Here is a 12,211-nt window from a genome sequence, read left to right as displayed (position 1 = left end):
ATGTATGGGGTTTGCATTTATCATTTAACATGACACAACAAAGTTTTTTATACACACAACATTTTGTGGGGCTCATACTTTTTGAAACAAAAAATAAAATAAAATTATGGCACGCAAAACGAATCTCTATAACATTACACAATCATTTTTCCAACAACATAATTCTTATAAAACCCTATATATATATATATATATATATATATATATATATATATATCTGTAATGGCCTAGAAATAGAATCTATAACTCTAAGACCAAAAATGAAACTTCTCATCCATACACCATGTGAGGTAGCGTCAAAACAAGAAGCAAACTCAACCTCCATAGTGAAAGTAGTGGTTAAGGTCTGGTTGACACTTCTCCAAGACACAGCTCCACTGGCTAGCATGAAAATATATCCTGAAGTGGATTTTCTGGAATCAATGCAACCAGCGTAGTCTGAATCTGAGTAGCCAATTACTTCCAAGTTGTCAGTCCGTCTGAACATAAGCATGTAATCCTTAGTCCCTTGAAGGTATCTACTCACTTTCTTTGCAGCTTTCCAATAGTCTAAGCCTGGATTACATTGATATCTCCCTAATACTACAACTGCAAAAGCAATGTCGGGTCTTGTGCAAACCTGAGCATACATAAGGCTTCCAACAGCTGAAGCATAAGAAATATTCTTCTTTTGTTCCGCTCAAGATCGTTTTTTGGGCACTGGTTTAAATCAAACCTTTCACCCTTCACAATGGGTGCTACACTTGGTGAACAATCACTCATCCTAAATCTTTCCAAAACTTTATTGATATAGGTCTCTTGAGAAAAACCAGGGACACCCCTTATTCTGTCTCTATCTCTCTTGATGCCAATAAAATATTAGGCATTAGCCATATCCTTCATATCAAAGTTTTTAGAGAGAAATTGTTTCACCTCATATAGCAAACCCTTATCATTGGTTACAAGTAAAATATCATCCACATGTAGAATAAGGAAACAAATTTTGCTCCCACTGACCCTTTGTTATATACATGGGTCCATGGTGTTCTCTACAAAACCAAATGAAGAAATAACATCATGAAATTTCAAATACTATTGACGGGAGGCTTGTTTCAATCCATATATAGATTTCTTAAGCTTGCATACCAATTGCTCACATTTACTAGAGGAGAATCCTTCAGGTTGTTTCATATAAACCTCTTCCTCTAGATCTCCTTTGAGAAAAGCTGTTTTCATATCCATATATTATAATTCTAAGTGAAAAAGTGCAACTAATGCTAGAAAGATTGGAAGAGAATCTTTCTTAGATACAGGAGAAAAAGTCTCCTTGTAGTCTATTCTTTCTTTTTGATTAAATCCTTTGACTACGAGTCTTGCTTTATATTTCTCAATATTGTCCAATGAGTCTTTCTTAGTTTTGAAGACCCATTTACATCCAATGGCTTTTGCACCATCAGGCAACTGAACAAGATCCCATAGAATTTAGTTCATCTTTCATAGCATTATACCAAAAAATTGATTCTTTACAATTCATGGCTAGTGAAAACTTTTTAGGATCATTTTCGACTCCAATGTTATAATCAGCTTTTTTTAGATACACAACAAATTCATTCGATATCGCTGATTTTCTTATTCTGGTAGATCCTCTCAATGTTATTTCATTATCTTCTTGAGGAACTTGTTGTTCAATTGGTTGATCAACAATTTCTACTTGTTCATCATGAACAACTTGATCTACTAGATTATCAACAGGTTGTGGATCTTGAATGACTGGTTGTACAATACCTGATTGAGCTATAGGGGTATTAACAACAACCAATCTCAAACTTGAAGTGGATGGTTGAGCAACTGAATGATCTTTCTCAAAAACAAAGTCTTCGGATTGATTGCTCCCACTAATCAAGTCATTCTCAAGAAATTTAGCATTTCTTGATTCCACAATCCTCGTACCATGCGATGGACAATAAAATCTGTATCCCTTGGACCTTTTAGCATATCCAATGAACTAGAACTACCCATTAATGGTCCTTGGGTCAAGCTTCTTTTCTCATGGGTTATAGATTCTGACTTTAGACGGGCATCCCCAAATACGTACACGTTGCAAACTCGATTTCCAACCTTTAAATAACTCAAATGGTGTCTTTGGGACAACCTTAGTTGGAACTCGGTTTAATATGTATACTGCTGTCTTAAGTTCTTCAATCTACAAGGACTTAGGAAGCTTGAAGCTACTAAACATACTTCGCACCATATCCATTAATGTTCAGTTTCTTTTTTCTGCTACACCATTCTGATCTAGAGAACCAGACATAGCGTATTGGGCAATTATCCCATGCTCTTTAAGAAACTTCACAAACGGACCATGCGCTTGTCCATCTTAAGTGTATCTACCATAATATTCTCCACCTCTATCTGATCTCACGATTTTAATTTTCTTATCGTATTGTTTCTCTACTTTTAATTTAAATATCTTAAAGGCATCTAATGCTTTATACTTATTATTAAGCATGTAGAGATACATGTATCGTGAATAATCATCTATGAAAGAGATAAAGTACTTCTGACCATGTCTGCATACTTAGTGGCAGGGGTTACTTCCCTCAAAAAAAAAAATTTAAGAAATTTTAAATACATTAAAAAAATAAAAGAATATAGACAAGAAAAGTAATTAGGGTTGGGTAACTCCAAAAAAAAGAAAATAAAACTATTCACATATATCAAGCTTTTCTATTTCACGCTATTTCACACATATCTCATTTTTTGTAAATGCTATTTCAAGCTAGAATAAAGTACATTTTGGGTCCTTAACAAATATTACGGGGCCCAATTTAATCCCTTAGGAAAAAAAGTCGACTCATGGTTCGTCTGAAATTTAAAATAGACTCATTTAGTCCTTTTGAGGGACTAACGTGAGTCTTATTTGAATTTTAGAGGGACCACAATTTTGACTAACTGTGTCTATTTTGAATTTTAAAGGAATCACAAGTCTATTTTTTTTAAGGGAATAAAATGGATCCTATGATTTTTGTTGAGAATCCAAAAGATATTTTACTCTTCAAGCTATTTTAAATGAATTTTTTTTTGTGTCTGCACTTGCACGCATAGGCAACCATGTAGGTCCACCAGTGTGTCCATGTCTGGACAACAAATATCTGTTTGTATGATTTCTAACAATTCAGTACTTCTCTTGGCACCCTTTTTGGACTTGTTTGTTTGATTTCCCTTAATGCAATCTACACAAGTTTCAAAATTTGCAAAACCTAAAGTACTAAGCACTCCATCATTTACTAATCTTTCAATTCTCTGAATGGAGATATGTCCTAATCTCCGATGCCACAAAATAGAGGAATCTTCATTCATAACAGATCGTTTCATGCCAATATTAACATGCATAACATCATGAGGGATGTCATTTTGCAAATTAATATAGAAAAGACCATAAGACAATGTACCATTTCTAATAATTTTAGATTTATAAAACAAACTGAAAGATATTTCATAAAATAGAAAGAAATAACCAAAAGGTATAAGTCTTGACACTGAAATTAAGTTCTTAGAAATACTATGAACATAAAAAGTCTTTTCCAAATTCAAAATAAAACCACCACTTAAAATCAAACTGCAGGTCCTAATAGCCTCCATATTTGAACTCATCTTGCTTTCAGAATAGATGCATAGTTCACTTTCCATTGGCTTCTTTAGGTTTTCATACCCTACAAAGTAGTTGAAACATGGGCAAATATTTTCAAAATCCTAGCAACGATTTACAATGTTAATGTATGGTCTTCCATCCTCGAGTGTTATAATCTTCGTAAGAATTTACGTGTATCCGTGTTACCTTAAATTCTAAGCTATGATGTATTCATTTTCAAAATAATTAATGATATTTCTCAAAGTTATTTTCAAAAATTAAAATCATCTAACACACAAATATTTTCTACAGAACGACGAAGCTTTGAGTTTCTTATTGCATCGACGGATACGTAGGAGCGGGACTCTTCCTGTCATGCTCAAAAATTAATTTTCTTTTCTTTAATCAATTTTGTTTAATTTTTTGGGGTGAAACAAATATTTAAAATTTCATCAACAATTTGCACAATTAATATAAGGTAACTATTTTTTTTAAATGTACGATACATAGTACTAACACCTTCCCTACATAAATATGAATTTATTTTTGTTTTTAAAGATCGATTTTCAAATAAAAAGGATTTTTTCAATGTTTTTCAAACCTTGGTGACGACTTCATTATGTTTTTAAACTTTCAATTTTTCACCGTCACGTCGCGATCCAGTTGCGACACACACTTAAAGTTTTTTGCCCGAAAGATGTATTTGATGTGAATTTTCTTACATCCCCTAATTTTTATTTTACTATTCTCTCTTTAATAAATATTTTTTTATTATGATGATTATTAGGAAAAAAATAAAATAAAAAGAATATGAAGAAATAAAAAGTGAGGGGGAGAATTGATGTTGTTGAGTTAAACGAAGGAGAAGAAAAATTGCCTAAATAAGAGGAAAAAGAAACAGAGAGAAAAGAGAAAAAATAGATATTAATAATTATTAAAACAAAAATATTCTCGATAATATATAATATTATAATTTAAGAAAAGCAAATAATACTATCATAAATTAAAAAATCAAAAAATATATAATAGAAAGAAAATTCTGACCGTAATTAAATAAATAAGAAATTATCAAGATAGAAAAGTGAAAGTCTGTACATTTCACAACAAGCAAAAGAAGAAGAAAAAAAAAACAATTTTGCCTTTGTGGCAGAAGATTTTATTTGTCATACATTGTGTATTATTTATAATATATAATATAATTTTTTGACAAATTCATTTTTTTTTGAAAGTGACAAACAAAATTTTCTGTCTTACCTGCAGATTGGACCCTAAATTATAACCAGGTTATAAATATTATATTATATTATATGTGACATAATTTAAAAATGGGGCAGGTTATATTTATAAATTTTGTTATTTACAAACTCTTACAAACTATACTATGTAGGACCGGTCCTACATTAATCATACAGTGTACGACCGGTCCTACATTAGTGTAATTGCAAAAAAAAGTTTATAAACGGATCCTGTCCCTTTTTAAAAATTATTTTATACTTCACAAGAAAAATAATAATAATAATGGCATGATTTTGAGGCGTGGACGAAGCATTTTCACCTTATATTATCCTCCCCCAAACCAAACTGTATCGGAACAGCATATCGCCGAACCGTACACATCGCCGAACCGTACACACTCCTGAATCGCTCTGCTTTTGTGGCGGCGTAGGTATGCACTCTGATGCTATTGATTTTTCGTGCTAAGTTTCCAAATCGCCATTTGAATTTGAATTCGATTTTGCTTTCTGAGGTTCACTTGACATTTTGTTTTTCCGAATTCCCTATGCTTAATTCTGAAATTGGTTTTCATTCAATTGTGGCTTCGCTTTCGATTACGCAAAAGGGTATTTTAATTTAGGGTTTTATGTGAAGCAAACTATGTGAATTGGGACCCATGAATAATTAACTTGTGACTTGTCTTATCACACTCTCAAATTCTAATTAGTGGTGCTGATTTTGATTTGAATGGGGATTTCATTTTTCAACATCATCGTTTAAATCTTCTTCCCATTTTACAACTCAAATCTTCATTTAGGTTAATTTTGTTATGGGAAACAAAGTGGGGAAGCAAGAAAGGGAAGATGTGATATTGCTGAAGATTGTACCTCCTTTGGATCAAGCATATGTTAAATGGCTTGCCAGAGATGTTGCAAGAATTCACGGCTTCACACCAAAACGTGTTCGTGCAGTGAAACCACCAGATCATTATGTTGAGTATATGAAGTTGAATGGGTTGTTGGATGTGGATTTGGATGATCCTGATATTGCTCACTTGTTCAAGTAGATAATTTCTGTATGTCAGCCATATAGACAATTGGCATGAGTTGTTGCAGCTGCAATTATGGTTGTATTAAATTGTGTGTGTGAGATAGATGGTGGACAAATAGACACAATGTTGCTTTTGGCTATAAAATTCATCTGGAAACTGTTGAATTTTGAAATCCTTGGTGTTGATCCCCAGTGGGTGCAGAAATATGCAGTACGGAAAGAATCCAAATTACTTGTAGAAATTACATTAAGCATGACTGGTCATACACTCTTGATTAGTGTATAATCGATCAGACATCATATAATTTATAAGAGTTTGTAAACAAAAATTTTGTAAATATAATATTTTTCATACTTACGAATATAATATAAATGGATAGATCATTTGAGACTAGTGTCAAACTTGTTATGTTTTGGATAGTATCACCGATTATGAAATTCTTCAAAATAAACCTCTGCATTATTTACCTTTTTAAGTTTAATAGGCTCTTTATAAGGAATATATTAAAAATAATTTATATTTTCAACTAATACCTTAGGCTTTTGTGCTCGACAGTAAAGCCATAGATATATTTTTTCAATTATATTCTGACTCGTAAATGTATTGGCATAGGAAGGTAGTTTATAATAAAGCATTAAGAATAAGCTCTAACTTCAATATTAGGAAAAAAAATGGAAGCCTGTAATTTGTCACCGGCTAAAATTAGGAAGTTTATCAAGATTTGTAATAGCCGTGTAAAGTTATGGCCATTCTCTGAGTTCTTAACTAGGCTGTTTGGTCATGACGAATGGTAATTTTGAAACTCGGAATCTATTTTGATATTTTCTAATAAATTGCAAAGAAAAATGCTTGTTGTCCATTAGTACTAACTACTAACATTACCTCAACTGGCGAAGAATTAGAACCGAAATCGAAGTTAAACTAAACATAATTACATAATAAATATTACAAATTATGAAGTAATGAATGTAAGTGTGTATGATATTATTTATTCAAATTGGACTTATGTACCGACAAAGTCCGACAAAGTTGATAGATAGCTGGGTTTTTTAAGCATACTGACAGGGGTTCGATCTCTGATCATGTGTATAGAAAAGGTTTTGTTAGGAGAGACTATACTCACTATCGCGTGATCTCTCCGTTTCGAGGGAATTAGTCCTTGACTTTCGGCTCGAAAATACCCTTGGAACAATTTCCAAAATAAAAATAAAATTGAACTTACGTACCGTACGTCTTAATTGGACTTATCCATCTAGAAAGAATAAATAAAACCAAAGACCATTGATTAAGGAGACATCGCTTGAACTTATCAATGCTATTAGGGGTGTCAAAACAGGTTACGACACGTTCGTCGACCCGGATATAATATGAAAATTCGTGTTCATGCTGACCCGTAAAAAAATTAATTCGTGTTCAGGTTGACCCGTAAAAAAATTAATTCGTGTTCAGGTTGACCCGTAAAAAAATTAATGTCGTGTTCGTGTTGGGAAAACATAACACACCAAAAATTTGTGTCATGTCAGCACGAATTCGACCTATATTTCTTTTTTTTTTATTTATAATTTTTTGGTTAATCACCATTTTGATTGTGTGTCATTCGTATTGTATTGTGTCAATCTACAAAATTTGCGGGTCGTGTTCGTGTCGAATGTTCAGACACGAATAAAAATTTGTATCTTATTCGTGTTGTATATACTCATGTCGTATCATATTTGTATCGTGTCGACCCGTTTTGAACCCCTAACTGCTATTGAAGCCATGTTTCATTGAAATGGAAGAGATGGGTTATATCCTCCTAACTTATCTTGCGCCTTGTAATCAATCTAAACCCTCTAATAATATCTTCAACCCACTATTTGATTTTGTATTTTGCGTTTGTAGTCAATGGAATGATGAACTTTCTTTATTTTGAAGATTTATTTCTAATGACATCAAAATTTTAAATTAAAGTTCATCTATCTGATTTATTAAGTGTGTATTTGAATTAGATTATTTTATGTTTAAAATAATTTATAATAAAAATTTCATGTGGAGAATTTTTTTATAAAAAAAATAAAAATAAAAAATTGACTTTTAAAAAAAAAATTAAACATGCATTAAGGAGTCATTTTTTTTAGCGCAGCGAGAGTCTGACAAATCAAAATTAAAGATAGTATGCGTAAAACACTATTTCACACTGCTAGGGTTTTCGATGAACCTTGCCGCCAGCCAAGCAACTTCAACAGAAGAGATGGATAATCTTCAACGGAGTACAAAAAAATACAAAGGAGGTGAAGGAGAATTTAGCAATGATCAATCTATGATCACGAGGGAGGAAGAATGGATGAATGGAAATACTTCTTGGAAGGAAATCCTAATGAAGCACAACGGAGAATGGTCGCCTGATGATGATCTAGATGTTGATGATGATGAGGTGGATTTAGAGGATGAGAAGGTTGGTAACATGCAAGTTGAAAAGTTAAAAGATCCTGAGATCACGATGGAAGTTCATGGTGATGGCTGTATGAACTTTAAGTTATCAGATAATTTTAAAAAGTAGGCTTGGAGGCCTTGGAGGAGAACCCTAATAGTGAAACTATTAGGAAAAAAGGTTTCACTGGCTTTTATGAGACGTAGACTGGAAAATATGTGGGCGATGGATGGAAAGACTTATATAACTGATATCAAAAATGACTACATGATGGTTAGATTTGAAAAGAAAGAAGACATGGAGATTGCCCTATCTACAGGACCATGGGTGATCTTCGATCACTATCTTGCTTTACGTTTATGGGAACCTGATTTCGATCCTACCAGATCTGCCATTGATAGGGTGACAACTTGGATTAGACTTCCAGGTTTTACAATTGAAAATGTGGGCACAAACTTGGTGGAATCTATTGGTAACTGGCTAGGGAAATTCATCAAAGTTGAGCAGGAAACTACCAATTTAGCCAGAGGAAGATTTGCACGTTTGTGTGTGGAGCTAGACTTGAATAAACCACTGTAGGCAGAATATATAATTGATGGTAGAACTAAAAAGATTGAATACGAAGGTTTACATCTGATTTGCTATACTTGTGGACAATATGGGCACAAAATTGATACGTGCTCTAAGAATGATGTGCATGAAACCAATCAAGAAAGAGTTACTGAGGAAGGGAATGAGGGAATATACAATGATGTTTCAAATCAGAAGATGGTTACTAATAATAGACAAATGCCAAGTCAGTATGGGCCGTACGTTGGTTTCTAGAACCAAGAAAGGAAAAAGAAATACGAATACAGAAGGACAGGGAAACAGAGGAATAGCTACAAAAAATATTAATTCCTCTACTCATTCATCAGGTAGATATGAGAAGCTTAAAGGAGTATCAATCGAGGAAGAGCATCGTATGCATGCAGGAGTGTCTAATTCCAATAGTGGGTATGTAGAAGACAAAACTGCCCTCGTTCAACATGCTGCCCACGTGAAAGAAAAGGACAAAAGGTCAATAATGGTGATTGAAACTCCTACTGCTTATAAAGTAGTTGGGGATGTGAGTGGTAAGGGACAACTTCGAAATGATCAAAAAGATGCAAATAATACGACAGTATCAGGAAATCATGAGTATGCTCGTGGAAAAAAGACAAATAGGGTGAGTGTTTCCAAGGAAGTGATTAAGGAATCTGATATGAATAATTTCCAGGTAGGAGTGGATCATCCCAGGCCCATGTATGAGGATCAACATGGAAGTTATCAATCTAGGGATCAAACACTAAACAATAGTTTGGCCCTGGTTGTTTCAAGTTCCAACCCAATCCAACCAAAACCACCTGATTATAATTCCGATGAAAAAAAAGTACTGCAGATGAAGATCCCACAATTTTAGCAATCTCGTCTTCCAGGTAGCTTACCTAACGATACTCAAATGCAGGAGGTTGACCCTGCGACAAATGTGGAAAGTTCTCAATGTCCATCTTAGTGTGGAATGTTAGGGGGGTGGCCAAGAGAGACTTAGGTCGTACCTTAAAGCTTCTTCGGGATAAATATAGAGTAGAAATCTTTATATTGTTGGAGACAAGAACAAATGGTGATCATTGTAGAAAATTGATGCGAAAGATAAAGTTTAGCAGTTGCATTATTGAGGAGGTCAGAGGGTTTGTAGGGGGTATTTGGTTTATTTGGTCTTCACAGGTTACTAGTGTGGTTCTGTGTAAAATGAATCCACAATTTTGTCATGTCCAAGTTGAGAAGCATAATTCTAAAAGCTACTTTTGCACTGCAGTTTATGCTAGTCCCCAAGAGCATAACAGGCTGGACCTTTGGAGCGAATTGAGGAGGTTGAGTGTTAATATCAGGGATCCATGGATCATGTTAGGTGATTTCAACGAAATTGCTCATGTCACTGAGAAGAAAGGAGGTAACCCTGTAGATCCTAATAAGTGTCACAGATTTCTAAATGTCTTGGAAGATTGTCAGGTAATGGATTTAGGTTGTTCAAGTATTTTCTTTACATGGCAGGGTCCTAAATGGCCCCATCTTGATAGGATCTATAAACGTTTGGATAGAGTTTGTGCTAATTTAGCTTGGAGGTTAGCCTTTGATGATGCGAAACTCTCTCCCTAGATTAAATTCGGATCACTGTCCTCTTTTGGTTAAATTTTCATCTGCAAACCAGAACCTTCATTTAAGGCCTTTTCTTTTTTTAGCTGGTTGGCTGAATCATCATGATTTTTCCAATCTTATGAACAGAGCATGAAAGTCAGATATTGATATTTTTGAGATGTTAAATCAGTTCATTCCTCATCTTCGCTTATGGAATAAGCATGTATTTGGTAATATTCATCGTAATAAAGATATCTTACTGAACAGGATAGAAATGACTCAAATTTCCAGATCAAGTCAAGATACGGGTAGTCTGAAGGACGTAGAGGAGGATCTTCAGTTCCAGTTGAGATTGATCCTAGAGCAAGAAGAATTGTTGTGGTATCAGAAATCTCGTCACCAGTGGATACTCGATGGAGACAGGAATATTAAATTTTATCATGCATGCACAGTCACAGGGAGAAGTTTTAACAAGATTGGACGGCTGAAAAATGCAGCTAATCAGTGGATTGACAATCTGGGTCAGCTTCGTTTAATGGCTTCTGAGTTCTATAAAATTCTATTTACTGAAGAAGTTTTTCATCGGAGGTGGATCTCCTCTGAGAATCTTTGGGGAGATATTTCTAGCTCGGAGGTAGCTAATATGTGTCAAAGACCGACAAGGGTAGAAATTTGGTGCAACATGTTTGCGATTGGTGGCCTTAAAGATCCTGGAAGTGACGGGTATCCTGTTGTTTTCTACCACAGAAATTGGAGAAGGCTTGAAGATCAGGTTTACAATAAAATCATGTCGATTTGGGATGACCCTTTCCTGTTGGAGAGTATTAATTCCACTTTGCTTGTTTTAACTGCAAAAGTCCAAACACCGAGTTACATGTCTCAATTTCGGCCTATATGTTTGTGTACAGTCCTCTACAAACTTGTCACAAAAATACTGGTGCAAGGAATCAAACCAATTATGGGGAAAATGATTTCTCCAGTACAAACAAGTTTTATTCCGGATAGACACATTCAAGATACTATTATTGTGGTGCCGGAACTAGTAAATATTATGCATAAAATGAGGGGAGAGAAACATTTTATGGCAGTAAAAATTGATCTGGAGAAAGCTTATGACAGACTTAGTTGGGATTTCCTTCGTAAAGTTATGGAAGAAATGCATCTCCCGTCGAAAATTATTCAACTAATTTGGTCAACTGTCACATCTGCTAGTATCAATGTCTTATGGAATAGTGAAAAGATGGGGGAATTCCGGCCATCTAGAGGAGTTAGACAAGGTGATCCGATTTCACCTTATCTTTTTGTGTTTGCCATGGAGAAATTATCGCATATTATTAATACAACAGTTGATGGAGGCTTATGGAATCTTATCAGAGTGGGAAAACAAAGGCCAAGAATTTCTCATTTAATTTTTGCAGATGACTTGATGCTTTTTGCTGAAGCGTCTTCTGAGCAAGTGCAAATTATCATGAAGTGTCTTAATCTTTTTGGTGATATCTCAGGCCAAAAGGTTAGTACGCAAAAAACCTGTCTTTTTTTCCAAGAATACTCCAGATCATATAGCTAATGAAATTACTGAGATCAGTTGGTTTAAAAGAGTAAGGAATATGGGTAGATATCTTGGTGCTTGGATGCAACATGGTCGAGTTTCTCGTCAGTTATATGCCAAGGTGGTGGATAGAATTAAGGAGAGATTAGATTCTTGGAAATCAAGTTGCCTTTCTCAAGTAGGAAGGGTAATTTTATCACAATCAATCATTTCTTCTAT

At 34.2% G+C, this 12,211-nt stretch overlaps 1 protein-coding gene across 1 annotated transcript; it reads left to right on the top strand.

The window, feature by feature from the left end:
• The first annotated feature begins 5,120 nt into the window (after positions 1 to 5,120).
• LOC133313998 (uncharacterized) lies at positions 5,121 to 6,199 on the top strand. Its single transcript, XM_061515429.1, has 2 exons — positions 5,121 to 5,276; positions 5,643 to 6,199. Exon 2 carries the CDS (start codon positions 5,655 to 5,657, stop codon positions 5,889 to 5,891), a length of 237 nt encoding a protein of 78 aa, XP_061371413.1. The 5' UTR covers positions 5,121 to 5,276; positions 5,643 to 5,654; the 3' UTR covers positions 5,892 to 6,199.
• Positions 6,200 to 12,211: the final 6,012 nt, after the last annotated feature.

Source organism: Gastrolobium bilobum, unplaced genomic scaffold, assembly GCF_033153095.1.
Source record: "Gastrolobium bilobum isolate Gb01-03AN ecotype WA unplaced genomic scaffold, APGP_CSIRO_Gbil_v1 utg35590, whole genome shotgun sequence".
NCBI classification, from domain to species: domain Eukaryota; kingdom Viridiplantae; phylum Streptophyta; class Magnoliopsida; order Fabales; family Fabaceae; genus Gastrolobium; species Gastrolobium bilobum.
Note: the sequence above shows the minus strand (reverse complement) of the source record. Positions and strands in the feature narration are given on the sequence as shown.

What these genes read in the sequence shown, in the direction of transcription:
- LOC133313998 (XM_061515429.1), top strand. Translation starts at nt 5,655, where the DNA reads ATGGGAAACAAAGTGGGGAAGCAAGAAAGGGAAGATGTGATATTGCTG.